The sequence below is a fragment of the Pseudonaja textilis genome, chromosome 16 (genome assembly GCF_049901715.1).
Source record: "Pseudonaja textilis isolate UNSWEBS1 chromosome 16, rPseTex1.2, whole genome shotgun sequence".
NCBI classification, from domain to species: Eukaryota; Metazoa; Chordata; class Lepidosauria; order Squamata; family Elapidae; genus Pseudonaja; species Pseudonaja textilis.
In genome coordinates, this window is record NC_142005.1 from 9,991,240 (window position 1) to 10,019,195 (window position 27,956).

The 27,956-nt window shown below is 49.7% G+C and overlaps 3 protein-coding genes across 7 annotated transcripts; all 3 read left to right on the forward strand.

Annotated features, from left to right (window-relative positions):
- Nucleotides 1–58: 58 nt before the first annotated feature.
- LOC113449227 (methanethiol oxidase-like) lies at nucleotides 59–8,121 on the forward strand. Of its 5 annotated transcripts, none has more exons than XM_026720243.2 (12): nucleotides 59–237; nucleotides 2,084–2,164; nucleotides 2,896–3,008; nucleotides 4,441–4,626; nucleotides 4,730–4,850; nucleotides 5,104–5,286; nucleotides 5,599–5,777; nucleotides 6,217–6,295; nucleotides 6,522–6,643; nucleotides 6,914–7,006; nucleotides 7,227–7,345; nucleotides 7,496–8,121. In XM_026720243.2, exons 1-12 carry the CDS (start codon nucleotides 180–182, stop codon nucleotides 7,656–7,658), a joined length of 1,497 nt encoding a protein of 498 aa, XP_026576028.2. In that variant the 5' UTR covers nucleotides 59–179; the 3' UTR covers nucleotides 7,659–8,121. The 5 variants fall into 5 exon arrangements, with proteins under 5 accessions (XP_026576028.2, XP_087770062.1, XP_087770063.1 ...); XM_087913936.1 differs by having other exon boundaries at nucleotides 102–237; nucleotides 2,087–2,164; XM_087913937.1 differs by having other exon boundaries at nucleotides 102–237; nucleotides 2,090–2,164.
- A 3,613-nt stretch (nucleotides 8,122–11,734) lies between these two features.
- LOC113449182 (methanethiol oxidase-like) lies at nucleotides 11,735–17,235 on the forward strand. Its single transcript, XM_026720196.2, has 12 exons — nucleotides 11,735–12,072; nucleotides 12,206–12,265; nucleotides 12,575–12,687; nucleotides 13,876–14,061; nucleotides 14,369–14,489; nucleotides 14,592–14,774; nucleotides 15,099–15,277; nucleotides 15,569–15,647; nucleotides 15,885–16,006; nucleotides 16,251–16,343; nucleotides 16,574–16,692; nucleotides 16,913–17,235. Exons 1-12 carry the CDS (start codon nucleotides 11,844–11,846, stop codon nucleotides 17,073–17,075), a joined length of 1,647 nt encoding a protein of 548 aa, XP_026575981.2. The 5' UTR covers nucleotides 11,735–11,843; the 3' UTR covers nucleotides 17,076–17,235.
- A 1,345-nt stretch (nucleotides 17,236–18,580) lies between these two features.
- RFX5 (regulatory factor X5) lies at nucleotides 18,581–25,111 on the forward strand. The gene is made up of 10 exons (XM_026720195.2): nucleotides 18,581–18,866; nucleotides 20,364–20,503; nucleotides 20,937–20,970; nucleotides 21,126–21,208; nucleotides 21,453–21,572; nucleotides 21,721–21,837; nucleotides 21,963–22,044; nucleotides 22,518–22,716; nucleotides 22,986–23,074; nucleotides 23,433–25,111. Exons 2-10 carry the CDS (start codon nucleotides 20,376–20,378, stop codon nucleotides 24,567–24,569), a joined length of 1,989 nt encoding a protein of 662 aa, XP_026575980.1. The 5' UTR covers nucleotides 18,581–18,866; nucleotides 20,364–20,375; the 3' UTR covers nucleotides 24,570–25,111.
- The last annotated feature ends 2,845 nt before the right edge of the window (nucleotides 25,112–27,956 follow it).

Below are 27,956 nucleotides of genomic sequence, written 5' to 3' on the forward strand. Positions count from 1 at the left end.
TTGGCCTCTGGGCTTTCAGGAATCGGTTCTTTCTTTCGCCCGAGTTCCCTCCCGGAGACCACGCCTTCTGGGGCAAGACTTGCCGTGGCTCTCCTGGGTTATATAAACCGCCCGCAAGCCACCTGGAGGAAATCAGGTGTGCCGGTCCAGGTGGAGCAGAAGAAGAAAGAGAGGGGAAAATGTTCACACATCAAAGAAAGGATGCTGAGGAGGACCTTCCAAAGATGCCAACCAAAGGTAGGAAGTCATCCCATCTCTTGTCTCTCTGACATCCCGTTTCTCCCCCGATGCCACCTGTCCGCCGCCTTTCTTAAAAGACCCACGTCATCCTGGCCAAGATGGGGGGTCCAGAAGAACAGAGGGGCTTCGGAGGTCTTTTAGCTCAGCCCCCTGTTTGGGCACGAGACCTTGTACCATTCTAGTCGGAAGGGACCTTGGAGGTCTTCTAGTCCAACCCCCCTGCTCAAGCAGGAGACCTTATATTATTTCAGACAAATGGTGGTCCAGTCTCTTCTTCAAAACTTCCCACAACTTCCGTATATGTGTTCTGCGTAAGCTCAGGGCAGCAACCTTTTCAACAGGAACAACGCTTGAAAAAAAAAAAGGGGGGGTCCTTCCTCCTTCGAATTCCCATTATTACCACCCTCCCTGTCGGCCTTCTTAACTTGCAATGCAACCAAGCGTCTATTTTCCTATTTCACATATTTTCATCCCGCTCCTCAGCCAAAGAAACTTCCAGCAATCGATATTGGTACAGGCCAAATTGGGCTTACAATCTACCAAACTAGAGATGAGCTTGAGCCTAGCATGGCACGCGAGGAAAACTGACCAGGAGGGAGAAGGAAAAACACAGCCGTTGTTATTTCTGAGTTACAGATCGGTTTAAAATATTCTTTCTCATCGGTAAGAGGGAAGCAAATTCCCAACAATGAACTTGTTTCAAGCTCATGGGGGGGGAATCGAACTGGTTTCTGACTTCCATGGGGAGCGTGATGGGTGTCCAATGGGGACTGGTGCCCACCTATCTGAAATGTCTTTTTGTCAATAGTTGTGAGGCAAATTATTTGACTGCTTCCTGATTGGTGAGTCTTATATCCTGTCCTAGAAACATACCTAATGAAGACTAATATGATAACTGGCGGGTTGTTTTCCTGCTATTAATTAATTAGGGACTGAAAGGAAGGGAATGAAGACACTGTCACCTCCTTGCGTCAGATTCAGGGAATTGCCAACTTTATCAAAAGTTAGTCACCTCATGTCAGATTGGATGCCAAGGTCATCCGGCTTCTTCCTTTAAGCATTCCAGAAGAGTGTGTGTGTGTGTGTGTGTGTGTGTGTGTTTTGCCATGACAGCATCAACAGACGAGAAGGAGTATTGGGCACGCAATCAGAGATATGAGTTGCCACAGCAGAACAATTAATTCACAGGCAGGGATGAGCAATGAATTGTGGAGTTATCACGGTATTGAAATAAATGGGGAGATGAAACAGCCAATTCAGGAGAGATAATGAGCTGCCATTTTGTTTCCGCCAAGTCTTTAATTGAATGTTTTGAGGCGTTGGTTCCCTTTGTCCTCCTTGAACCGTTTGACTCACAGGGAGTCCTCCCCTGGTTCTGTGGCTCTGCTGGTATACCTGCCTTACCAGATAGATCAGGTAGGAAACACCGAAAGATAAGCTGGCCTCACCTCCTTGCGAAGCTCCATTAACAGAAAGTACCGATCTCCCTCCGTCTTCTTAGCAATCTGGGAATTTAGGGAAGGTCCCCCTTGAGGCTCTTACTCCATCCATGATGCAGCTGGGGGCTACTGCTGCCTCTTATTGGACTGTTCTGCAGGCAATATTTCTTCCCCGCTCAAGGTCTTTCCCACATACCAGCTTCAGGGAAGACGAGGATCTTTTGGATCAAGAGCTGTGTCCAAAATCATCTCTTCTGCTTGGTCCCAGCATGGACAGTTCTCTCTCCTGATGCCAAGTTGCTAAACTATTATTTCTTTCTTTCTTTCTAAAGGAGGAGGAGGAGAAGGAGGAGAAGGAGGAGGAGGAGGAGGAGGAGGAGGAGGAGGAGGAGGAGGAGGAGGAGGAGGAGGAGGAGGAGGAGGAGGAGGAGGAGGATGTGGCTGTCACGGCCCCGGATACGCAACGCCCTTAGATGCCATGAAAGGTAAGTACGATGGATCCTCTCTCCTTCTGGATTGTAGCGCAGGGCAGGTGATGTTGGGACCAGACAGAGCCACAGGAAGGAAGGATGGTTTCACACTTCATATTAAACCACTCATGTGAACCCTGTGCGTGTGGATCAAGCTCAACCTGGACGTTGAGCCCTTTGGTGAGGGGCATCTGACCTGGCATTGGGACCCTTGACCAACAATCAGTGCGCTTCGATCCCACAGATTCAGGAAGCGATTCAGAGTGCCACGGGGCAGCCCCTACTGCCCTATGCGCTCAACCCGGCTTCATGCAAATAACAGAAAAGCAGAGGTGGAAGGGACCTTGGAGGTCTTCTAGTCCAACCCGCTGCTTAGGCAAGAAACCTTGTCTCATTTCAGACAAATGGTTGTCCAATCGCTTCTTTAAAACTTCCCGTGTTGCAGCACCCACAAATTCTGGAGGCAAGCAGTTTCACGGGTTAATTGTTATCGCTGGCCAGGAAAAATCTGATAGGGATTTCTGCAGAGCCCACTCAGCTCGGTTAACGTGAACCTGGTTAGGATTTTGTGTTACTACAGATCACTGAGAAGCCTTCTGTTGTGATTTAGCTCGTAGCTTGGGTTAATCCAATAACCATGTTTATCGGGACGGGCAAACGCGAGTCCAGCTACTGGTAGCTCAGACAGAACTGTGTTTAAGATTCCGACGCAGGATCCTAAAATGTGTTTCCCCCCCCCTCCCCAGGCCCTCGGGAGAGGCTGATCTACGTGCCTTGCATCCTAACCGGCACAGGGACCCAGAAGCCCGATTATCTCGCCACTGTGGATGTGAATCCCGAATCTCCGGATTACTGCAAAGTACGAGGTTACTGAGTTCTTGGAGATGATGTTGTGAACGCTTGTTCGGTTTCTCTTTCCTTGGGCCTCTCTTGAACACAACTCATGTTTGGTGGCTGGGGGTGGAAGTGGAGTAAGGTTGCATTTCTACACCCCTTAGGCTAAACTGTGGTACGTTTTAACCACGGTTTATTGAACGAGCCAGTGGCTCCTGGATTTCACATCACGCTCCTCCAGAGCAAACGAACTGGGATGCAGTAGTAGAGTGTTCCCCGTGAACTTCGGCAGCATCTTAAAGAGAAGGCTAAGGCTGGAGAATATCCTCGAAAGCTGGGGTGGGGAAGGGTGCTGGTGCAGGAATTCTGGGAGTTAAAGCCCACAAGTCGTAAAAGGACCATCATTCCTGCTTTTAAGGTTGAAGAAACGACCTTTGCACCCTCCATGGTAGGTGCAGATACAAAGAGGACGGGAGTCCTAGTCATTTCAAGCCGACGCCTCAAATTCTCTCCCTGAACTGCTAACTTTTTGTCGGAGCAGAGGCTGTTGCTTGAGAATGCATAATCGTTACTGCAACATTAAGCATTATACATCAAATTGCAAACCTAAAACGGGACTCTGTTTATGAAACTGCAAAAAAAACCAAACCCTAACATTTACCAACATGTTCAGACCCACTGTTGGTCTCTGAGACACTTTTTGCTAATTACTAGACTCACAACATCAAGACCTGGGAATAATGAAGTTAAGTCAAATTAAGGGAGTCCTTTGTTCTAAGCCCTGCAAAGCTCAGCCGCTCTCAGCTTCCGGACCGTTTTGAGCTGGTCTCTTGGTCAGTCTGTTTGATACTCCTGACTCAAGGTGGATCTGCCTTTTTCACATGCCTGTATCAGCAGAGACATAGACTCTAGATCCACCCAGGCAGAGGCACAGGCGCCCAAACTGGATGCAGCTGTGTCTGGAACCATCGTGTGAGAACCATGGGAAGCCTGAAGGCAAGAGAGGGTCATGGGTGGGTCCCACAGACACCAACACTATCATGCACTGGGAATGCTCCCAATCCACAAAATTGGAGGTGCCGGCTCTCGCATTCACACACGATCCAATGGTGTCCACAGGTCCCGACCCTAAGGGCTGGAATGGTGGAGCACTGCTGTGCAGAGGTTGCATGAAAGATTGGGAAGGGAAGGGAAACGTCTATGCGTTTTAAGGGGCTATGTTGGTGAGGTTCTGCTGCCCGCTGGAAGAGTGAGAAACCTACATTCTGCCGGCTACAATCGACACTTCTTTCCACCCAAGCAGGAGGAGACGTTTCTGATAACGTAGTTCCATTCCGCAAGCGGCATTCCGCATCCAGAGACACACACAAGTCGCGAAACCGGCGGAGAAGCCCAATTCCAAGCAAAGAGATAAATAACATGTTTAATCTCTGCCTCTCCAACCTTTTCCCAACCAGGTTATTCACCGGCTGCAAATGCCCTACGTTGACGATGAGCTCCATCAGACCAGCTGGAACGCCTGCAGCAGCTGCTTTGGAGACACCACCAAGAAACGCAACCGGCTGGTCCTTCCCTGCCTCAGCACTTCACGGATTTATGTGGTGGACACCGGGACTGACCCCCAGGCCCCCTCCCTGTTCAAAGTAGGCCACCACAAATGATTGTGTGACCTTGTCTTTGTAAGCGATTTAAACCAAAATCCGTTCGTCAACCGATTTCTTATCTCCTTTTCTCCAACCTTGGCAGGTGATTGAGCCCAGAGAGGTCTTCTGTAAAACCAACCTGGCTACATTACACACCTCACATTGTCTGGGCAGTGGAGAAGTCATGATCAGCTCCATAGGGGACCTGTACGGCAATGGAAAAGGTACCACTGGGCAGATGGGTTTTCCCAAAAAGGGGTCTGGATTGAAGTCCTGTAAGAGCAGGTGTGACACGGAAGATCCCGGGAGAGAAGATTTTTGTACAAATTCCAGAACCCCAAAAGTTGAGCTTTGGGCTCTCTTCCAGGCCGTTGCCAGCTCTCGGGCCTCTCCAAGTGGTGCCAACTCCTTTCAGCCAACCCTTCCTGGGAGCCACCTACACCTGTCTGAATTAATTTGCATTCTCCCCATCCACAGGCGGATTTGTTCTTCTGGATGCAGAAACATGGGAAGTGAAGGGCACCTGGAACCGCCCCGGCGACGAGGCTCCACAAGGATACGATTTCTGGTACCAACCCAGGCATAACGTCTTAATGAGCACTGAATGGGGTGTACCCAAATACTTCGTGAACGGGCTCAACCCTGAAGATCTGAAGAAAGGTGAGATGACAGAACACCGCATCAACGTAAGGTCCATTGAGATCCAAAATTCAGGGAGGGCTGGACTACAACCTAAAGGGCCGAAGAGAACTCGAGAAAAGTCAGTACTGAGAGGGTGTTGGGGGGCCATATAACCCAACTCTCTTGTCCAGTTAGCCTTTCCCCAAGAGATGGCACCTCAGCTTTTGCTTGGAGGCCTCCAAAATGAGAAAACCCACCATCTGTCTAAAGAACTGTTTAGCAAAACCCGCCTGAGTACCCTCATCTAGTAGGAGGCATAAGTTGAGGCGAATCTTCTCCTTTCCTCTGCAGAACGCTATGGCCGCCGCCTGAATGTGTGGGACTGGACCACCCACTGCCTCGTCCAGTCTATTGATGTGGGGGAAGATTCTGTCCCCCTGAAGGTCCGTTTCCTGCACAACCCAGATGCCGCGCACGGCTTTGTGGGCTGCACCTTCGAGAGCTCCATACACCATTTCTTCAAGAAAGAGGTGACAAAAATAGGTTTTCTTTCTGCTTTCCGCCCTCTTTCCATCTGAAATAAATGGCGCCTGGGGGCTTCAGCTCAGAATAAAATACGACTTAAAATGCACCATTAAAAACAAAAAGTAATATAACAATTAGTATACTATGATCATGATAAGGAAATCTTTACGAACAGGAACCTGAACGTAGCACTGCCTTACTTTATCTTGTTAGTTTTTGCTGAAGACCAGAGGTGATAGGTCCAGATGCCTGGCAGAGATTGGAAAGAATCGGGATAAAATTCAGTGTAGTTGCAAACTATAGAAATATTTCAAATCCCACCGAGATCAGGTCTTCAAATTAGGAGGCAGATATGGATAGGAAGCGGAAGGGGTGGTATAAATTAACTTGCCATGGGAGAGCTTTGCACTTCCTCAACCAACCAGCCTTGCGTGTCTCTTGCAGGATGGGTCGTGGACAGCGGAGAAGGTGATACAGATTCCAAACAAGGCAGTCACTGGATGGTACTTCCCCGAAATGCCATGTGAGTAAAGGAAGTTCAGGAGGGCTTTTCTCCTCATGTGCATGTCTCAACCCTTTGGCTTTGGAGTTCATACCTTCTGCCCCCAAATTAAGGGGTTTTAGAATCTTTGGAGAATGGGAGAACTGAGATCTACGTTTTGGAGAATGACGACTCATGAAAAACTTTCTATGCAAGAGTAATCGAATTCTCTTCCTGACCTTATTTCTGGACACCTTCTCTTCTCCAGCATTCATCACGGACTTCCTCATTTCACTGGATGATCGCTTCATCTACCTGAGCAACTTCCTTCATGGTGACGTCCGACAGTATGATGTCACTGACCCCTACTGCCCTCGACTGACGGGCCAGGTGAGCTCCCTCCCATCTAAAGGGCCGGAAATCATGGTTCCTTACTTTGAGTCCTTCCAGAAGTTGCTTCTTTCCACGCTTGGAACCAAGATGTTGGCTTAAGCAGAAAGCTAATCCAGGCCTGATTTATTTGCATGTGGTAGAACAACACCCATATTCACAGAGGGTTTCCCCCTAAATATCACAGTCTGGGTGGAGAAAAACCACAGCTTGGGGAAGGAGAGGCTGTCTTTCGGCCTGAACTGACCCCCTGTCCTTTGGGTCCTGCAGGTGTTTGTTGGAGGCAACATCTACAAAGGTGGGGTGGTGACGGTGATTAAGGATGAAGAGCTGGACTGCCAACCGGATCCTTTCATGCTCCAGGTGAGCTTCTCTCTTTCCTCCGAGGGGTTGGAGACACTTACAGGAAACGTGCAGGAAGTGAATTGTCAACGGACAGTGGGGATTCTCTCTTCTCGGTGGGACCTCGTGAAATGCCGCGAAAGACTTTCCTGAGGCAGACTAAAACCAAGGATCCACATGTACCCCTTTAGGGACCTCCTACGTTTCTTGAACACTCCTTGTTTTTTTTTTGTCACCTTAGGGAAGGAGAGTCTACGGAGGACCCCACATGCTCCAGCTGAGCTTGGATGGAAAAAGGCTTTATGTCACCAACAGTTTTTATACACCGTGGGACAAGCAATTTTATCCGCAACTGGTCAGGTATGAAGCTTCTTGACAGATAGAGAAAACTCAGGAGCAAACTGGAGGCCAGGAGTTGCCCTCCTTCTCCTCCGTCTTCCATTACACTCCAGATCAATCCTGTATCTATTTTTTGAGCTCAGGTAACCTTCCTTTCTTCTCCCTTTGCAGGGAAGGGTCAGTCATGCTCCAGATTGATGTGGACACGGAGAACGGGGGTCTCTGTGTGAACCCGGACTTCCTGGTGGACTTCGGGAAGGAGCCGTGGGGTCCCGCTCGTGCGCACGACATGCGTTACCCAGGAGGAGACTGTACTTCGGACATCTGGGTCTGAGATCTTCCTCCGAGCCCATCCTCTTGCTAAGCTAGCATTCACGGGGCAGGAACTTGGTAGGGAGCAACTCAAAACCAATGTTGGTTTGAAACTTAATCCCGTCGCACTGATTTCCACATATTCACTTAATCAGTGTGCTAAGTCGGGAAATAAGCTAGCTAGCTCTTCCTGGTCGACACTATGATGCTAAAAGGGCACACTGGGGGTTTATTCATTGCTTTTCTCTTCTTGCTTAGCCGCAGGTACTACAAACTCAGCTCCATTCAGAGGAAGTCCCTCTAGATTCTATTTTCCAGGTGCAAAACTCTACCTGGTATTTAGGCCCTTTGAGGCATTTTGCTTAGGCAGACTACAGATTTTTGCAAGTCAGTCTTCTGACACAATTCTTGCCAATTGGTGGTGAGCAGAAGGATGCGAACAGAGGAATTAAGATTACCGTTGTAATAAAAAGTTTTCTTGGTAATACAGACTCTTGGGGAATAACCTTTGTTTCAAGTGGAGAGCACCAACCGGTTGATACCCGGGGCCCTCAAAACAGGACCTGAGTTCAAATCTTCGGTTTGCAAATGCACAGCTGGTCTTATGCGTGTAAATTCACAGCTGTCACCGGACTACTTTGAAGGGAGATCTATTGTAGCCACAGCTTTGCAGAAGAGCATCTGCACAATTCATCCTCAGCTGTCTGGAAAGCTGAACAGGAGTCAAATCGATGTCCTGAATCAGCAAATGAGGTTAGAACCGTCCATCCAATCTGGCTGTTGTTAACCATGTGAATCCGTAAAGGCCAACCATGATTCTATTGAAGAAATGCAGCCCAACCTTTGTACAGGCTGCAATGTAGGTAGGAGCTGCCCCTGAGGGTCTGTTTCTATGCCATTCAAAAAACCACCTCGAAATACCTTCACTGTTGGAGTCTTTGTTAATTTCTTTTGTTGCTGGTTCTACAAAGGCGTTTGACCCAGCAAATGCCTGGAAATCACTTCCTTCAATATTGGTGGCTAATCTCCACAAATCCTCCAGGTATATGAAAAGTAGGGCTCCCATTATAACCCAGTCCTACCCATAAGCCACCATCAGGAATTCCAGCCCCCATAACTGCCTTCCGCGGGTGAGAATGCCACCCTGAACTGTTCGGACAAGGGGGAAAGGGGGAAGGTTAAATACAGAGATGGAAATTTAAATACAGAGATAAAATCTTCTCTGTGTGCTAATTAAGTCAACCAGGAAATAATGTTTGCGTTACACGTCAGTAGCTAATTATCTCCATCTTCATCTCCCACGGTTCCTTCTCATCTCATGACCGACTTGCCACATAATCCTCAACCACGCGCCATAGGTCTGGCGAGGGGAGATTAAATCTGTAACTATGTTGTTGTCGTGATCCTTCGATCCTCCTGGCTCTTGAGGATGGTGCGGTGAAAGTCTACACGTGTTTTTCTTGCAATGTCTTTCGAAAGCCTTTGAAGGACCAAGGCTGCCTCCTTCCGGGGGCTGAGAGAGAAGGACTGGCTCAAAGTCACCCAGTCCGGCTTCCGTGCCTAAAACAGGGCTAACATTGATGGTTTCCAGTTGTCTAATCCATTAACCATTATGCCAAACTAGCCCTCCATCCATAACTTAGGCCAGGGGGTCTCCAAACATGGCAACTTTAAGGCCTGCGGATTTCAGCTCCCAGAATTCCCCAGCCAGTGTGAATTCTAGGAGTTGAAGTCCACAAAAGTCTTAAAGTTGCCAAGTTTGGAGCGCCCGGATTTCGGCCATAATTAATGTCAGCTGCAGGAGGGGGATTTTCCCTCCAGGTGGGGGAAGAATGCCCTGTTCTGCCACAAAGGGGCGCTCGCACTCTGTGCCCAAGCACAGTCATCACCTGGTTGTGAGACAGCCCTAATTCAGGACTATGAAGCAACTCCAGCAGCCATCAGGGGTCACACCTTCAGCACAACCTTAAGGGCAGGTGGCAAAGGAGGAGGAAGGAGCGATTCTCGGGCAGTTTGTGAGTCTGTCCATTTGAAAGCAGAATGCCAAGGGCTCCGAGTCTTCCTCTCTGTGTCCACATTTTCATTTTTAAGCAGTTTAATTGATCAGCAAGACAAACAAAAGCCAAATAAGGAATCCTTTTCCCCCTGAATCCTTAACCTGAAGCTGGTTTGCTGTCGCTTGAGAGCCTTTATTTGATAAAACAACGGAACTTCGGAACGCGCGAGGTAACTTTTGCGTTAACCGTTGCCTGGTTGGACTTCCTCCATGAAACCTGAACCAAACTTTGAACAGTCTAAGTCCGTAGAATGTGAGAGTTGGAAAAAGAGCTTTGGAGATCACTTAGATTAAGTCCCTTGTCTGGCGTGGGAATACCGAGGGATCCGACTTGGAGTCCTTTCTCCCACATTTGGGGCGATGTTACCTTGAAGTCCCATGAATGTTGGTCAGTAAAGCTCCGTTTTCTATCAAACCCAACCAAGGTCACAGACAGGAGGGTAGAAGAGTAATGTCAGGGTTCCAGATGTTATGCATTCCAATCAGTAACTCCGGGACAACCCTAATCTCAAAGCGCTTTATTAAAACAGAAACTTGGCACGTCTGTGGAATTCCAAAACTAACGTTTCCTCCCAGACTTCCCACAAGACTCAACCTACCCCTACCCCTTTTCTTTCACATCATAAATCCTGCGAACCAATCCCCCTTCAGCTACAATTCTTGCTACAAGGCCATAATGACCTTGAAGGTTTTAGATGTCTATTTTGTCTACCGAAAGCTACTCAAAAAACAACAACAGCCCCCTTCCATCCTCCCCAGCTGTGTGGCAGCTTTGAATAAGGATCCCAAAGCTGGCAGGTAAAAACTATTATGAAGAGCAGGAGCGGGTAAGAAAAACTTGTAAAATTCTAGCTAAGAAGGCAGAGCTGAAAGAAAGAGTTTGACAGAGGACGTTGGGAGGTTGGGACTCAGTTAATCGCTTCTGAAATTCCCACAGCGGAGTCATCAAAGGCTCGACCCAATGGCTGCCGCTCCGCAACAGGAAGAGCTTAGCAGGCATAATTCAGAGAAGGGGATGCCGATCCTAACCAGAATAAAGCTAATAAACCACAACAAAGACCCACCAAATGAAAAATGCTGAGCTCCTGAAAAGCAGCTTGCCACATTATAAAAAAAGATGCTGAGACTCTAGAAAAAGTGCAGAGAAGAGCAACCAGGATGATGAGGGGACTGGAGACTCAAACATACAATGAACGGTTGCAGGAACTGGGCCTGGCTAGTCTAGGGAAGAGAAGGACCAGGGGAGACAGGAGAGCAGTCTTCCAGTATTTGAGGGGCTGCCCCAGAGATGAGGAAGGGGTCAAGCTATTCTCCAAGGCACCCGAAGGCCTTGATGCAAGAGAAACCCTGAACTACACTGAACTTTTGATTCCTACTGAAGGCTTACTTACTAACCAATAGTGAGAATCATACTGTGTTTTAAAAATCACTGCCTGCAGATAGAAGTCTATCATGCAAACAACTAAAAGTTTAGAATCGCTTTTTTTCTTGAGATACAACTTCTTTCTTGCCTGTGTGTGTGTGGTTCCTTCCGGATGGGGCATGTCCTGTTTAGCCACAAAAAGTCACATGAAGACTGCGCGAACCCAGGATTTTAAGAATCCCTGCATCCAAAACAAATATCCCCCAGCATCAAAGTCATCGATGATCACACCTTCAGTCAGGGAAGGTGGAAAAAGAGGAGAAATGACTGTTTCATACAACGCGTGAGTCTGACAGGTCTCAAATGTTTTCTAGACTTGAAAGTGTTCACGCCTTCATTTTAAATTCTGAAATCTCTAGCACTAATCTACTGAGACAAAAGAAAGCAAAATAAGCAGTAATTTCCTTCTGAACCCTTAATATGAAGCTCATTTGTTTTCACCTTCATTAGCTTAACAAGCCTTTCTCTGATAAAGCGATGGGACTTTGAAACGGGCGAGGCTGCCTTCTGTATTAAAAAAAGATTGTACCCAACCACCATGGCTCAGTTGGGCTTCCAATCAGAGTCAGCAAAGCTACAAAACCAGAAGATGTGATGAGGGTTCAGATAAACTGTTCTGAGGATGCCATCAAAAGCGTGTGAGGAGGAAGAGATGAAACGGGGCCTTTGTTTTTCTGAACAGCCCCAAAGGGTGTGCAATCAGCTGGCTTGGGCTTCCCTCACACGAGATGAAGCGAGAACGCCTCTGGGGTTTAGGGATCAGCCCTTTTCTTAATGAATTCCTTCTGCGTGCGCCCTCCGGGGATGGGCCGGATTTGGTCAGCTCTCATGGGTTATATAAACCAGATGCAAGCGAGCCGGAGAATCTCCGGTATAGAAACCAAAAGAGAGAGAAAGAAATGCTCAAGCAACGAACAAAGGATGCGGAGAAGAAACCTCCGAAGACGCCAGGCAAAGGTTAGGAGTCAATCCATCTGCAAGAGACCTGACTTTTCCCCAACGCCACCTGTCCACAACCTTCCTTAAAACGCCCACCTCTCCTTGATGGCTCACGATGCCAAGAAGCTAAATCTCTTTCTCTTTCTTAAAGAGGGGGGAGAATGTTGCTACCCAGGCCCTGGATATCCAACGCCCTTGGACGCCATGAGAGGTAAGAAGGGGCGATCCTTTCCTCTTCCGGAGAGCGGAGCAGGGAAATGGAGGTTGAGTCCGGGCAGAGCTGCAGAGATGAGGTGTGAGCTCACAGCTAGGCTTAAGCCATCTCGTTGGAGGCATGGGATGTGGAATAAGCTTAGTTGAGCCAATCAAGACTCTTTGCCAATGATTCAATCCATCGCACAAGGGATGTAACCAACTTGAACAGGATGGACAAACGTAAGTCTAGCAAGTTGTAGCTCAAACAAAACCATTTTACGGTTCAGGCCCGGGATCTTAAAATGTGGGTTTGTCTTTTCTCCAGGACCCCGAGAGAGGCTGATATACGTGATTTGCATCTTAACTGACACGGGGACCCAGATGCCGGATTATCTTGCCACAGTGGATGTTGATCCTAAATCCCCGACTTTTTGCAAAGTATGAGGTTACTTAGTTCTTTGGGGAAAAGTTTGTGCTTGTTTCAGTTTCCTTTTCCTTGGGCCTCTGTTTAAGACCTGGCATTCCAACTCAGGACGGGATGGAGGATAGACCTTACTTTGTAATCTCCAAATAGATATAAGATTTAAAAGTGTTTCAGGAGAGGAGCTGAAGTCAGAGGCAGCTTTCACTCCATCTTAGCAACCTAGGAAATCACTTGACGACGGAAACCAGAGGTGTTGGAATTAAAGTGATTTAGGAAAATTGTTACTTAGTTCACTTAATAACCACTTCACTCATTGACCAGGTTTCCAGTCGCAATTGTTCCTGCATTATTGTTCTGCATTATTTACAACTTGTTCAGATTTATTTTCAATTTCTAAGATACTCTTTACTAATGGCTAGAATAATAAAATCAAGGTGGGAACAATTCACTTTAATCCGATTAAGGGAATCCTTTGTTCTGAGCCCAAGAAAGCTCAGCAGCTCCCAGCGTGTTTCTGGTCATTCTGTTCCTTGATGTCTAATGAATATCCTCAGGGAAACCTGCCTTTTTTTTTCACATGTATGTGTCAGTGGAGTCATGGTCAGGTACACCTATGCCCAGACACCTTAACTAAGTGCAGTTGAGGCTGGAACCATCATGTAAGAGCTGAGCGAAGCCTAACAGATCATTAGCTGGTACCGCAGACTCCTTGCCTATAATGCACTCAGCTTGCTCACGATCCACAAAGGAAGCAGGCGACGTTCAGACGCTGCAGATGCGGGGACTTCAGTTCCTGCCGCAACGCGTCTGCAACTCCCGATGCCAACGGTTGGCACGGTGGAGCACTTTTGCTCCGAGGGTACATGAAAGATTTGGGAAGGGGAGGAAAATTGCTACATGTTTTAGAAGGTGCCCAACGGTTGGTGAAGTTCTGCTTGCCGGTTGTAAGTGGGACAAACACTGCACTGTGCCAGCAACGATCCATAACCAAAGCACTCTTCTGCCAAGCAGAACACACTTTTCTAACGAGTTTCAAACTAGCTAGAAAGTTAGAACAAACTTTCCGTTCCACAAGTGATGTCCCGCATCCAAAGACATATCGCAAATCGCAAACTCTTGGGACTCACATGGAGAAGCCAACTGCAGGCGAGGAGAAAAATAATGCTTGTTTCATCTCTACCACCCCAATCTTTCCCCACCAGGTTATTCACCGTCTGCAAATGCCCTGCATTAATGATGAGCTCAAATGCATGGGCTGGAATACTGGGAGCAGCTGCTTTGGAGACTCCACCAAGAAACGCAACAAGCTGGTCCTTCCAAGTTTCCAATCTTCGCGGATTTATGTTTTGGATACTGGGACTGACCCCCAAGCTCCCTGCATGTTTAAAGTAGGCCACCCACCCACCCAGAGAGGGTGCAAGTCAGGGAATTGGGTTTGAAAGGGTTCTCCAAAGGCCCCTGGGTTGTGGAGCTAAGCCTAAGGGACTTCAAAGCTGTGAGCACAGCACTCCCCCACCCAGACCTTGCCTTTGGTTTGCCCCGACTTCTTCATAAGTGGTTGAAGCCAAAGTCCCTTTTCCACAGGGGCTTTGGAGTTTTTAGACAAACAGCATTTTGCAGAGGTGTAAAGACGGAGAGCAAAATGGCAATGCAAGAGTTTTTAATTTTTTTTCTCCCCCTCCCCAACCCTGACAGGTTATTGAACCTCGGGAGGTCTTCTGTAAAACCAATATGGCTTCACTACATAGCCCGCAATTTTTGCCCGCCGGAGACGTTGTGATCAGCACCATAGGGGACCTGTACGGCAATGGAAAAGGTATCACTGGGCGACTTTCTCTTCCTTTCAGCCAACACTTCCTGGGAGTCACCCACATCTGTTTGAATTAATTTGCATTCTCCCCACACATCCCAATCGCAGGTGGATTTGTTGTTGTGGATGTGGAAACATGGGACGTGAAGGGCACCTGGAATCCCCCAGATGACGCGGCTCCACAAGGATATGATTTCTCGTACAAACCAAGGCATAACGTCTTAGTCAGCAGTGAATCTGGAGCCCCCAAGTTCTTTGTGAATGGGTTCAACCGTGAAGATCTGAAGAAAGGTGAGATGCCAGAGAACGAAGTGGACTTAGGGCACGTTGGAATTCAAACTCCAGAAGGTCTGCACGCCAACCTCGGGAGGGGCCCAAGACTCTCTGAGGAAATGGGGGTGGCCATCTTGCCAATCCTCTTGTCCATCCAAAGCTAGCACTTCCCCAAGATGTGGCATCTCAGCTTCTGCTTGGAGGCTTCCAACACAAGGCAGGCCACCAGTCTTCTAAGGAACTGCTTAGCAAAACCCTCCCCATCCTCCTGGGGATCTTCTAGCAGGAAGCCTTCCTACCCACCCGAAGAAATTGAGCTGACTCTTCTCTTTTCCTCTCTAGGACGCTATGGCCGCCGCCTGAACATGTGGGACTGGACCACCCACTGCCTTGTCCAGTCTTTTGACCTGGGGGAGGATTCTGCCCCCGCGCCGATCCGCTTCCTGCACAACCCAGATGCCGCACATGGCTTTGTGGGCTGCGCCTTGGATGGTGCCTTGCATCATATTTTCAGGAAGGAGGTAAAAACAAGTAGAATTTCTTTCTCCCCCTCTTGTTATGACGGAGAAACGTTGTTAATCTTTACTGAGGAGAAAGGAGGCTGAAAGAGAATTTAGAGAGCCCCAAGGACCCCATAGAAGCTGAAAGAGCCAGAGGCTGGCAGCGATTGGAATTCAAAAACTACAGGGATATTTCAAACCTCTCTGTGAAAAGCTTCAGACGAAGAGGCAGATACAGTAGGAAGCGGAAGGGCAAATTTGTTTGGATGGGAGAGCTTTCCACTCTCAACCAGCCTCACGCGTCTCTTGCAGGACGGCTGTTGGGCCACAGAGAAAGTTGTCCAGATTCCAAAGAAGTTGGTCAGCGGGTGGTTCGAACCTGAAATGACATGTGAGTAAATAAAGTTGAGGGGGGACTTTTGTCCTCACGCTTACGTCTCCGTGGTCTACCTTGTATGTGCTGGAGTTCGCGCCCTCCGGTTTTTAGCATCTTGGGAGAACGGGCTGAGGGCCCTCAAGGCAGAGACATCTGCACATTTGGGGGAGACGCTGATTCGTGAAAATGCCATGGAATTAAGCAATCCTCCCTTCTTCCTGACCTTATTTCTGGTCACCTTCTCTTCTCCAGCGTTCATCACATACATGGTCATTTCTCTGGATGACCGTTTCCTGTACCTGAGCAACTGGTTTCATGGCGACGTCCGACAGTATGACATCACCGACCCTCACTGCCCTCAGCTGAAGGGCCAGGTGAGCTCCCTTCCACCCCAAAGCCCCACAGCCGTGAGGAAGCCCTTGGGTTCTTCTTCCAACCATCGGAACCAGGATGTTGGGTTAAGCAGAAAGCTAACCGGGGCCTCATTTACTAGCATGTGCTAGTAGAACCTCCTTGTTCAGAGGGGATCCACCTCCAAATACCGCTGTCTGGGAAGAGAAAAACCGCATCTTCCTTCAGCCTGAACTGACACCCCGCCCCTTCCTTTGGGCCCTGCAGGTATTCGTAGGAGGCAGCATCTTCAAAGGCAGTGCGGTGACGGTGATTAAGGATGAAGAGCTGGACTGCCAACCGGATCCCTTCATGCTCCAGGTGAGCCTCTCTCTTTCCTCCGAAGGAGTCCAGGTTTGAGACACTGATGAGGAACATGCGGGAGGCAGTTGCCGATGGACAAACATGGCTTCTTTCTTCTCGGTGGGACTCCTTGAAATGCCGCCAAAGACTTTCCTGAGGCAGACTAAAACCAAGGAGCCGCAGGTGCCCCTTTAGGGACCTCCTCCGTTTCTGGACCACTCCGTTTTTTTTTCCTTTTTCCACCTTAGGGAAGGAGAGTCTACGGAGGACCCCAAATGCTCCAGCTGAGCTTGGATGGGAAAAGGCTTTATGTCACCAACAGTTTTTATACACCGTGGGACAAGCAATTTTATCCGCAACTGGTCAGGTATGAAGTTTGTGGTCCGAATATTTACACCAAAATTTGCAAGTCTGGGGAGGGTGCTCTCTGTATTACATGCGATCCTTACTTTCCACGATGGTTTCTCCCTTGATTCTGGAATTTCACAAATCTTTCTCATCGCTAGAGTTCCCCAACCAGCTTTTCTAACTTTATGGAGGCCCGAAGAAGCGAGGCAAAGACCCCCTAAATTTTTCTTCCTTTGCAGGGAAGGGTCAGTCATGCTCCAGATTGATGTGGACACGGAGAAAGGGGGTCTCTGTGTGAACCCAGACTTCCTGGTGGATTTCGGGAATGAGCCGTGGGGTCCCGCTCGTGCGCGTGAAATGCGTTACCCAGGAGGAGACTGTACTTCGGACATCTGGGTCTGAGATCTTCCTCCAAGCCCACACTCTTGCCAAACTAGCATTTAGGGGGCAGGGATGCAACCCCCAAAAGATAGCTGGTTTGTAACATATTGCAGATTTCCGCATTTGAGGCCAATGCAAACAGAGAAATTATCATAATAAAACAATTTCCTGGCAATACCGGTTCTGGAATATAATCTTCATTTCAAGTGAAATCACCAGTTGACCAAGTCTCTGTGTCTCTCGTGCAGTTTATTTTGACCAACCCCCTTTTCCCAGGGCTGAGAGAGAGAGACCGGCTCAAAGTTGCTCACCTAAAGCAGGATTAAAATTCATGGTCCCAACACCTTTAGCCAGTACACCAAACGAGCTCTCCACCCATAAGTTAAGCCATAATTAAGGTTAGTCTCAGATTCACCCTCACCATCATTAAGGCAGAATAATGGAATAAATCGATCAAAGTGGAGCCAGAATCTTTTCTTCCCATTTTCCCGAAACCGATTGATTGTTCATTGCACAGTTTGGGGAAACACTTCCTCCATGCTGAGCACAAACTTTTTTTGGGGGGTGGGGGGGGATGGGACTGTACCTGAACACCAGACCATATCCTACTTTCCTGGGGACCAATATGGAATTGTAGATGAGCTGTTCATAAAGGCATGGCACACGTGTACACACACACACACACACACACACACACACACACACACACACATGGCTCTAACGTCGCCTTCTCAGTCTCGACACCCCACATCTCATTCTGGGCTTCCTGGGAAGGGGTTGCAGGAGACCCCAAATATTGGGGGAATCTACCAGAAAATGGTCAGGAGGAAGGGAGGAATAACAAAATAAAACACCCAAAATATGTAACAACTGAAAGATGACCCTGGGCTGCTCCTGTTAAAGGGGGGAGCGATCCTAAAACTGAATCCACAGAAAATTCTCCGGAGAGAAAGATACAAAATTTTAAGTTTGGCCAGTGGGAATTTTGGTCCTTCCAATTCCTTGGCTGTTGAAACTCCCAACTCTGGGATGCATTTAAAAACCCGTGGAATCCTTCATCCTGATTGCAACGGACAACAGCCCTGGATGATGGGAGATGTAGTCCCAACGTAAGCAGAGAAGAAAACAGTTCCTTGGCTTTGGGGACCGTGCAGATGCTACTTTCTGCAAAAGCAGAGGATCCACTCCGGAGGGGATCCACAACCGGCTTTAATTCTCCGTGGATCAGCCCAGTCTACCTGAAGCCCAAGGAGCCGCCCCCCCGCCACCTCTCTCTCCCCGCCCTTCTTCCTACTTCGTTTCTAAACTGACAGAGCCGCGACCAATCGCCAACGTGTTGCCAGGCAGACTTCCCAGCCCCTTCAACCAACCGGCGCCCGCGCCCAGCTTGCATCCGGGTGGAAAAACCGAGAGGCAGCCATTTGCATTCGAGCACCGGCCAGTATCCAGGCAGAACTAAAACGGGCCGGCCAATCAGGGAAAAAGACCAGGCGAATCTGCCGCCCGCCCGAGAGCTACTTTCTTTTTCTCTTTTCTTTGGAGACCGAAAGTGGCCGAGATGCGTGGCGGGGCAGAAACGCGGCCGGGATTTGGTTCTCCGGACCCTTTTCGATCCAAAGCGGGGATCTGTTAACCCTTCGGAGGGTCCCAATCATATCCAGAGGCTTTTCTTTTCTTTCATGTTTTTTTTCCCCCACCCCCCACCCCCGGCATGCAAAATCTCCCTTTTCTTTTTTGCAATTTAATCGAGCCCGTCTAAAAGGAGAGCAAATCCTTAACAGGCCGAAGAATTGCAGCCGGGGAAGGAAAGAGGTAAGTAGGGGGATTCCATCCGGAAAGCGAGCTTGCATTGCTGGGGGTTGGGGGGTTTTTTTGGTTGTTGTTGCTTGTTTGTTTGGCAAAGCTTTGCATGGACCAAACTACAAACCAAAAAACCCAAAAACGGCAGGAGTTGTTCCTGGGAGAAACAAGAGGAGGAGGAGGAAAGGAAGCTAAAAACAATAAAATGTGTCGAAATAGCCAGGCTGGGCTGGGTTTTAAAGCGGCACGCAGCGAAGGGAAAGCCTTTTCGTAAAAAAAAAAAAAAAAATGCCAGGATTGCAAAACTCCTTTGCGGAAAGAAACAGCAATTTCCAGTTTCAAAAGCTGCAACTGGGCTCTTCTTATTATCCCCCCTGGTTGCTGCAGCTTTTCTCTCTCTGGGAGAAATCAAAAAATGCCTTTGAATTTCCCTCTTCCTGGAAGCCACCCAAGCTGCCGTCGCCCACAATTTTTCCTTTGGGGGGGTGAGGGGGGGGGGGTGAGGGGGTTTCTCAGGGTTCCCCCAGGGCAGGAAAATTCCCTGGGGGGGGAAGGGGGGGGCCTTTGTGTCAGTATGTAAGTGATTGTGAGCTGGAATAGACATGGTAACCGGTCAGCCAATGGGGACTGTTTGGAAACTGAAACATAGTATTTATTTTTATTTATTTGATTTGTCAATTGCTTACAAGGTAATAGGTATAAGTATATACAAAGTTATGAATCCATGAAATGGATACAAATAAGAAAAAAAAAGAAATAATAGGGCAGGGACGGTAGGCACATTGGTGCACTTATGCACACCCCCTACAGACCTCTTAGGAAAGGGGTGAGGTCCATAGGAGACAGTCTAAGGTTAAAGTTTTTGGGATTTGGGGAAGAAACCACAGAGTCAGGTAGAGGATTCCAGGCATTGACCACTCTGTGCCTGAAGTCGTATTTCCTGCAATCAAGTTTGGTGCGATTAACCTTGAGTTTGTATCTCTTGTGTGCTCTTGTGTTGTTATGGGTGAAGCTGAAGTGTTCATTGACTGGTAGGACATTGCAATGTATGATTTTATATACCATACTTAGATCAGACCGAAGACGGCGTAATTCAAGGTTTTCTAGGTCTAGAATTTCGAGTCTGGTGGCATCAGGTCTTCTACAGCGAGTAGAGGAGTGGAGAACTCTTCTTGTGAAATATTTCTGGACTTTCTCAACTGTGTTGATATCAGATACGTAATGTGGGTTCCAGACTGATGAGCTGTATTCAAGTATTGGTCTAGCAAATGTTTTGCACGCTCTAGTTAGTAGTGTGATATTACCAGAGAAAAAGCTACGTAGGATTAGGTTAACAACTCTTAACGCCTTTTTGGCTATGTAGTTTTATATATATATATATCAATATATGCAGGGCTTAAAAGCCGGAAGTTTATATAAAATGAAATAAAAATAAAACGCCTGCCGCAAAGACAGCTGGCTGCTTGGGATCCTAAGAAGGTGGGGATTCTTTTCTCCTTCCTGTTCAAGGGCACCGATGTCATGGCGGACGACAGCAGCCTCTTGGCAAAGATTGTGGAAAACGGGAGCGAAATTTTGGAGGCCGACGTGCAGGGCGACTGCAATGTGGAGCCCAGCACCCTTCTGCAAAAGCTGAAGAGCACCATCTCGTAAGGGAGAGGTCTTTCATTTCTCACGCCCGCTGTGATTCTCGGGTTTTCCCTTTCGTCTCGGAAATTCAAGAGAACCGGGCCCGGTTAAGGAAGAGGAGGAGGGCACAGGCGGTACAGCGCAGGGATATTTTAAAAAGGGGCAGACTCCACCCCGCAAGGGATTATGGGGGTAGTTTTAGAGACCAGGAGCAATCTTGTAGGATTAAATATAGGGGAGTCATTCAGTTGATCGCTGGATAAACTGCACGTCCAAGTGAGTTCTGAATTATGGGCAGGCAGGCTTGATCAGTCCAGGGATGGGAGGCCACCAGGAGTAGACTGGGACCTTCCCTCCACCCCAAACCATTCCATACTGCCCCACGCAATCGGTACCGAGCTCCCTTTAAAGCACGTTTTTGCCATAATACGTATTTCTTGGTTTTTCCAACAGAAAGTCTGTCCAGAACAAAGTCGACTCGATCTTGGTAAGTATCTGATATCTCCCTTGGACTCCCTTCGGGATGTTTCTTGCAAACGGCAGGTAAAACCTCCAGACAGCGCAGATCTAGTCTCTGGCTTTCACTACCTAGCGGTCCTCAGTTCTCCCCCTCTCACGTTCTCCCTGCGTTTGCCGTAACAGCAGGATGTCCAGAAGTTTTCGGACTATGCCAAACTTTACCTGTATCTTCAACTGCCTTCGGGACCAAGCTCAGGAGAAAAAAGGTGAATACACTTAAGGTTCTGGTTGTGCTACAGATTAAGGTTTGCGGGCTTTGTGACAGAAGGAGTCGCTCTAGGGGGGAGATGGGCACCCGAGAGAGGCTGAGAGGGAGAACGATGCAGGTTAGAGAGAAGATGGGTGGATGGATGGATAGGGAGAGAGAGAGAGAGAGAGAGAAAGCTGGGAAGAACAGATGGAAGGAGAGGCGCCGAGTCTCTTTCTGATCCAATTGCTTTCTTTCCCCAGCTTGGACCTCACTTCTCTCAATTCAGCAGAGCAGATGCATGCTTGTACCTGGATACGGAACCACCTGGAGGAGTACCTTGACACCTGCTTGCCCAAACAAGACGTGTACGATGCTTACAAGTGAGTAGCGGGGGACGACCTGCGGCCTTTCTCCCCTCTGGTGTCCCCACAGAGTTGGGTTGGAGGGTTGAGAGTCCTGGGCTGCCGGGCCATGCCGGCGGTTGGTGCCCCAGAAGAAAACACGGCTGCCGTTCATCACTCTCGGCAGGCGCTACTGTGACAACCTGTGCAGCCGTTCCCTGAGTGCGGCAAATTTTGGCAAGATCATCAGGGAGATCTTTCCGAACATCAAAGCAAGACGATTGGGTGGACGCGGGCAATCCAAATATCCTTTTACCTGTGATGCTGGGGGGGCCGGGGTGGTGGTTTTTTGACCCTGGTTTTCATCCAGCCCTTCGGAACCAAACATTTAGGGTGTCCTGCCTTGTTGGTCCTTAATTCTCCTCCAACATATTGCTATAGTGGGATCCGACGTAAAACTGTGGTGAACATGCCTCCCCTGCCCAGCCTGGACCTAAAAGAAAGCGAGACCGTAAGCTGTGTGGACTCGCTCACGAATCACCTGTTGCCCTCTTGAGAACGGAGGTTAAACCGATCCGGACAAGGCAGCCAGACCTCATCCCTGAAGAGATGGGCTCTCCCTGCAGCTGGAGGATCCACTTATCTCCCCAGGAGGCCCTTCCAAGTGGATCCTTTTCCCGGCTAGAATCCAGTCTGAATAGAGTGGTTTTCAACCATGGTCAAATGGTTTAGGGCAGCGGTCCCCAACTTTTACGGCTTGGCGGCCTGGCAGGGGGGGAGTGGGAAACTGGCCCGGGCAAGGGGTGGGCTGGGGCGTACAGGCGTGTGCCGGCCTGCCATTCATGTGAGTTGAGCTGTGTGCACATGCGCCTCCACCGGCCAGCTGCTCACAAACTTCACTTCTGAGAAGACTCAGGGGGTGGGGGGGAGCGGGGAGTGGGTGGCAGCCGATCCACGGTTGAGGCCGACTCTGTGTCCCTGCAGCTGGAGCGAGCAGAGACCACCCACTCCTACAACGACAAGGTGGTCGAGGCGGCCTGCGCCCTGACCTGTAACTGGGCCCAGAAGATCCTCAAACGCTCCTTTGACAGCATCGTGGAGGTGGCCCAGTTCCTCCTCCAGCAGCACCTCATCAGCTCCCGATCAGACCACGCCGACCTGGTCATGGCCACCGTGGTCACAGGTGGGACCTCGAGACTGGACTGGGGCCCGGCTGCGCATTTCAGCCAGCTGTGAGCCCGACTCTTTGCAGAATAGTGGGAGGGAGGACTGCCTTTTGCTGGTGTCCTGACTTAGTCCCATCGTATTTTGGGTGGGAGAGATTCGTGGCTTCAGTCCGGGGTCCTCTTTGGGGCTGAGGCTGTCCCCTTCCCCCACCCCATCGTGGCACAGACAATATTCCCCCCAACCCGAGTTGCTGACATTCCTTTGGTACAATGTCTCTGGCTGCAGAACACGCCGAGAGCTCGTGGGGCAAGCATCCTCCCCCAAAGAAAAGTGAGCCGGAAGCCGCGGAAAATGTAGCCAAAGCACCACCTCAGGTACGAGACTTTAGTGTGTCCTTGTCTGTGTGAGGGGAGGGGGTAATTCTACCCAGGAGAAACGCGAGGTTGGGAGACAGGCAAAGTGGACCAGACAGAAGAATTTTGTATAAATCAAAATGTGTGCGATGTAGACCCCAGACCCGCCCAGAGTTAAAGGATGAAACCAGGGACTTCTAAAAAACCCATATACCTGGCGCTAAGGAAATGGCACATAAACAAACACCGCATTCCCCACCTTTGTTATTTCTCAACAGGGGTGTCCAAGCAGCTATTGTGGCCCTCAGACTAGCCTCAGAGAGGAGCTACGTGAGCCGGGGGCCTCTTTCATTCTTCCTCTTTGATCTTTGTATTTCAGGCTAAACCAGACAACGTGCCCAAGCCCTCGACCCCCTCCCCACGGAGCGAAGCCAAGAAGCCGGCAGACGTTCCTCCCAAGAAGGCCAGCAGCCCGCAGGTCAATGCCTTGGTAGCCCGTCTCCCTTTGCTGCTTCCCCGTGTACAAGTCCAACCCAGAGACCACTTAGTGGTGTCTCCTGGGACGCCGGCTCTCCCCTCTCCCCACCCCGTCCTGGCTCCTAAGCTGACCCCCGCCCCGGTGGGGGTAACGGTCAAGATGGCGCTCTCCGTGGGGGCACCCTCCTCCACTTTGCTAGCCTCGGCCGTGAATGGACCCACCAACCTGGTCAGCCAGCCGTCCGCTGTGCCAGTCATCAACATGGTGCCGGTTATCAACGTGGCAGTCCCGCCTGCAGCCGAGAACCAGCCGAAGCCCAAAAGTCTCTCCAGCGGGGCTGGCGGAGCATCCAGTGTTGAAGCTGGGCAGAGCCCGTGTGAGCCGCCGAAAGTCAAGAGCCCCACGAAGCGGCCGGCAGACCGACTCGGAGAGGTGATCACGAAGAGGCGGCGTGGCCGGCCGCGGAAGAAGCCGGATGAGCCTCCCGTGCTGGAGAACAGCATCCTCAGAAAAGAGCTGTCTAAAAGCAAGGAGGATTTGGACCCCGTTGTGGTGCCTGCGGGGAGCAAAGTGCCCCCTGCTGCTCCGAATTCTTCCCCCCAGAACTTGACAAAAGAGACTTCCCAAGCAGAGAGCCCCCCGCTGGGGTTGGAGCTCAAGAGGCCAGCTCCGGAGCCGCCGAGGGAGGAAAGGCCGGCCGAGGCCAGGAACCTCATTGTGGCTGCCCCCAGGAGGATCTCGCCTTACCACCTCAGCGTCATCCGTGCCAGGGTGCCGAGCCCTTTCATCCCGACGCCCTTCAGGCAGGGTTCGTGGGAGTCCCCGCCACGGGACCAGCCAGAGAGGTACAGCCCCTTTGATCCCGATATGCAGCCCACGGATCTTTCTCTTAAGTCTCGTCAGCCGCTGTCCAGGGACTGCCCCGCCGCCTCGGGCTTCTGGGCGCCCGCGGGACGTTTGCAGCGGATCGACACAGACCGTGAGAAGTCGATGGAGGCCGCGGGCAGCTCAGGGGTGTCAAGACAAGGCCCCAGTTGATACCTCTCCCACTCCCCATCCCCTGGGTCTGCTTCCCTTCCCGTTCCTCCCAAAGACAAACCCAGCACACGTGTAGAAAGGGAAATCCCCGGAAGAGCATGAGCCTGCAAGGCACTTCACCCAACCTCATTTGAACATTGATGCTTCTCTTCCCCAAAGGTGGGGAACATAACCAGGGTGGGGCCCCCTTTCAGACGGGGGCCCCACCTGCAAAACAGCAGCGACAAGAGTCGAGATATAGGGGAGGAAAAGAGCAGAGTTGCCTCGATGGAAACAACGGGCCGGTTCCTTAAAAAAAAAAAAACACCCTTCTCTGCATCTTGTTGCTTGGAGACAGAACGAGAAGTTTTCATTCTTGGATTTTGACATTCGGGGGTTATGTTTCATCTGGGAGGGGCTAGCTGGGGGGGGGGGGTGTTGTGGCATTTCATGTGGAAATCCTGTGGACACCAACAGCCTTTTGTGTTAGAGACAATCATTTCACAGCCAACTTCCCAAAGATTTTGCTCTCCTTATGCTTTGCAGAGCTTCCAAACCGAAGTCTCAGAACAGGGGAGCCGTGTCATTTCACGCTCCGTTTTGTTGGACGTTTTTGCCTGCTCATTTCTCTCTTCCCAATCCTCTCTTTTCCATTTACTGCTTCGTTTGTAAATCCTGAATAAAGTTATGCAGAAGGTTTTTGTTTTCTTAAAAAAAGGACTCTGTTTCTTTTTGTCAAATTAGGACAGAATCCCCGCTCTAGCTTGGCCTAGAAAGTGGGAGAAAGGGCCAGGATCTTCCTTCCCATCTCGCGTTTCTGATCAGGGCCTAAGTCCAGGAGATGGAAATATGCTTTTATTGTTTACCAGCCCGGTTAGGGGGTGACCTTGAACTGGACTTGACTGAACTGGCAAGATCTGGTTTAGCAGTGCAAGCATGGGACCACAAGGAAAGCCAGGGAGTCAAAATGAAAGACCTCCTGTGACCTTGCCAAGAAAACGACGCAGACTAGTCCACAAAGTCGAGACGACTCAAGAGACTTGAGCTGTGTGGTTGTGTCGGTCGCAAAGGCACCGCCTCCTTTTGACCACTGGGAGCCGCTGCGACACCAACAGGGAGAGTTCTGAACCTTTGCTCTGGATGGTGGTGACCAGCAGATTGTCCGTCCAGCCGTTCCTAATTCAGACGGGGACAAAAACAGGAGGGAGCGACAAATGAAAAATGGGGTCGCGTTGCCTTTTGACACAACTCAGACGGGGGCTAGAAGAGACGTGGGATTTCCACCAGTGGCAGTCCAGGATATGAGAAAACTCGGCAAAATTCAACAAAACTGAATTCTCTCGACTGAGGCGGCTCAGCCCTTTTGGTCTGTACCATGGCCTGAGGGGCTCCCGGGGAGCCAGTCCCGTCCCCAAGGAACTCTGCATATGCCCAGGGTACAGGAGACAGTCAAAGTGGAACAAGACTCCTTGGTCGTCAATATCTATATAGGGAGACGATGCTTTTTCAAAAAGCAGATTTTCTTGGGAGTTTCCCCCCCCCCCCTTTGAACACGTCTCCCTTCTCGTCTGAGAAGCTTCTTCGGTTCGGATCCTCAATGAATTAGAAAAGAAAACTGGGAAGGGATCCAACCCAGCCTCTCATGACTTCAGCCAGGCACGGGGAAACAAAAATGCCCGCTCTGTTTTATTCCCGCTGCTGGGAATTACAGAACGGAACAAAAGGGGGGCTGCTGAAGTCATCCGGATCCAGCCAGGCTGGTGCGGCTTCCAGGGCTGGTTGGGACATTATGTGCTGGACAGACGCATTCCAGGCTCCTGAGTCAGGGCTGGTTGTCCTGCCAGATGGAAGGTAAACAAGACTCTGGAGTTGGATTCCTGCTTGGTTGATACCTGAACCCAGAGTTGGAGGAGGGGGGGGGGGGCAGGCAAGTCCCAACATGCAGAAAAGAAGCTTCTGGAAACCGGCAAGCTCAGAAGGACACGGGTTGTTTTCCTCACCCTGAGCTTGGTCGCTGACCAAAATCAGATTTTGCCCGCCCGAACCAAGAGTGGGCAACTCTGGCCCCCTTACGCAACCCCTGGGCTTCTGGGAGTTGGGGGTCCGTCGGTCATTCAGAGCCCAGAGATGCCCACCCTTGATCTGAAGTTTGCAGGACACAAAGCCAGGGGCCACCTCACTTTGAACCTGCCCAATCTTTGGATATTTTGTAGGAAAAGGGAGATTTGAAGAACTCAGCTGAGCGGGAACAGCTGGGACGTTGCCCCCCTCCCCCCTTAACCAATGCATGCACCTTTCTCGGGGAGAATTAATGAGTTGGAAATTATTCCTGCCACTTTTTGCAAAATAGGGCTTCGGAGACTGATGGCAACTGCCCAAACAGCATAACTTGGGATTGTGTGGAGCGATTGTGAAAGGGGCTGGAAGAGGAGAAATCCTACAACAAGTCGTAGAGCTTCCGGCTTCCTAAGCAGTCTATCTTGCTAAAGGGATAAATCAGTGCTGGCGTTTCCTGTTGGCTGCAGCTCAGCTCATCCCCAACTTGTACTTTCCAGCTGCAAAGCGCAAGGACACCGAAGGAAAAGTATTTTCCTCCTTGTTATCTTGTTTCTGTTTCTCCGAATCAGAGATCTGTCGTTGTAAAGCGTAATAAAAATCCCCTTTTGTTGCCTTAGCTGCCCTCAAGCCAAGGCCGTCTGTATCTCAGGGCATTGTGCAAAGGCTCCACCTTGGAAACCAATTCAAAACAGGAGAAATTCAAACAATTCGCTTTGCTTTGGACCAACTGGGAAGGGACAAAGAACAACCGTCAATACTGGACTTTTTTCCCCAAGTTTACAAAACTCAGCTTGGTAACTTCTTTCAATCGGAATAGAAATGGAAGGGGTCTTCTGCTCCAACCTCTTCTTAAAAAGCCTCCATTGATGGAGCCCCCACAATTTCTGGTGGGAAGCTGTTCCGCTGGTTAATTGTTCTCACTTTGAGGAAGTTTCTCCTTCATTCCAGGTTGCTTCTCTCCTTGGTCACTTTCCCTCCGTTGCTTCTTGTCCTGCCTTCTGGTGCTTTGGAGACTAAGTTGACCCCCTCCTCTCCTTTGGGGCAGCCCCCCACCCCAAAAAATACTGGAATCCTGCTATCATGTCCCTCCTGGTCCTTCTTTTCTCTAGACTGGCCGGATCCATTTCCTGCAATCATTCTTCGTATGTTTTAGTCTCCGGGCCTTTCATCATCCTCGTTGCGCTTCTAACCTTCTTGCTAGGCAGCAAAAAAGCAAGAATTTCAGCTTGGGGCCTGAAGGAATTTGCCAAAGGTAAAATATTGCCACAATATCTTGCAAAAGAGGCTCCGCCTAGCTTAGGTTCAGGGTTGCTATGCCAGGAATGTGAGTTATCCCCCCACCCCAAAAAA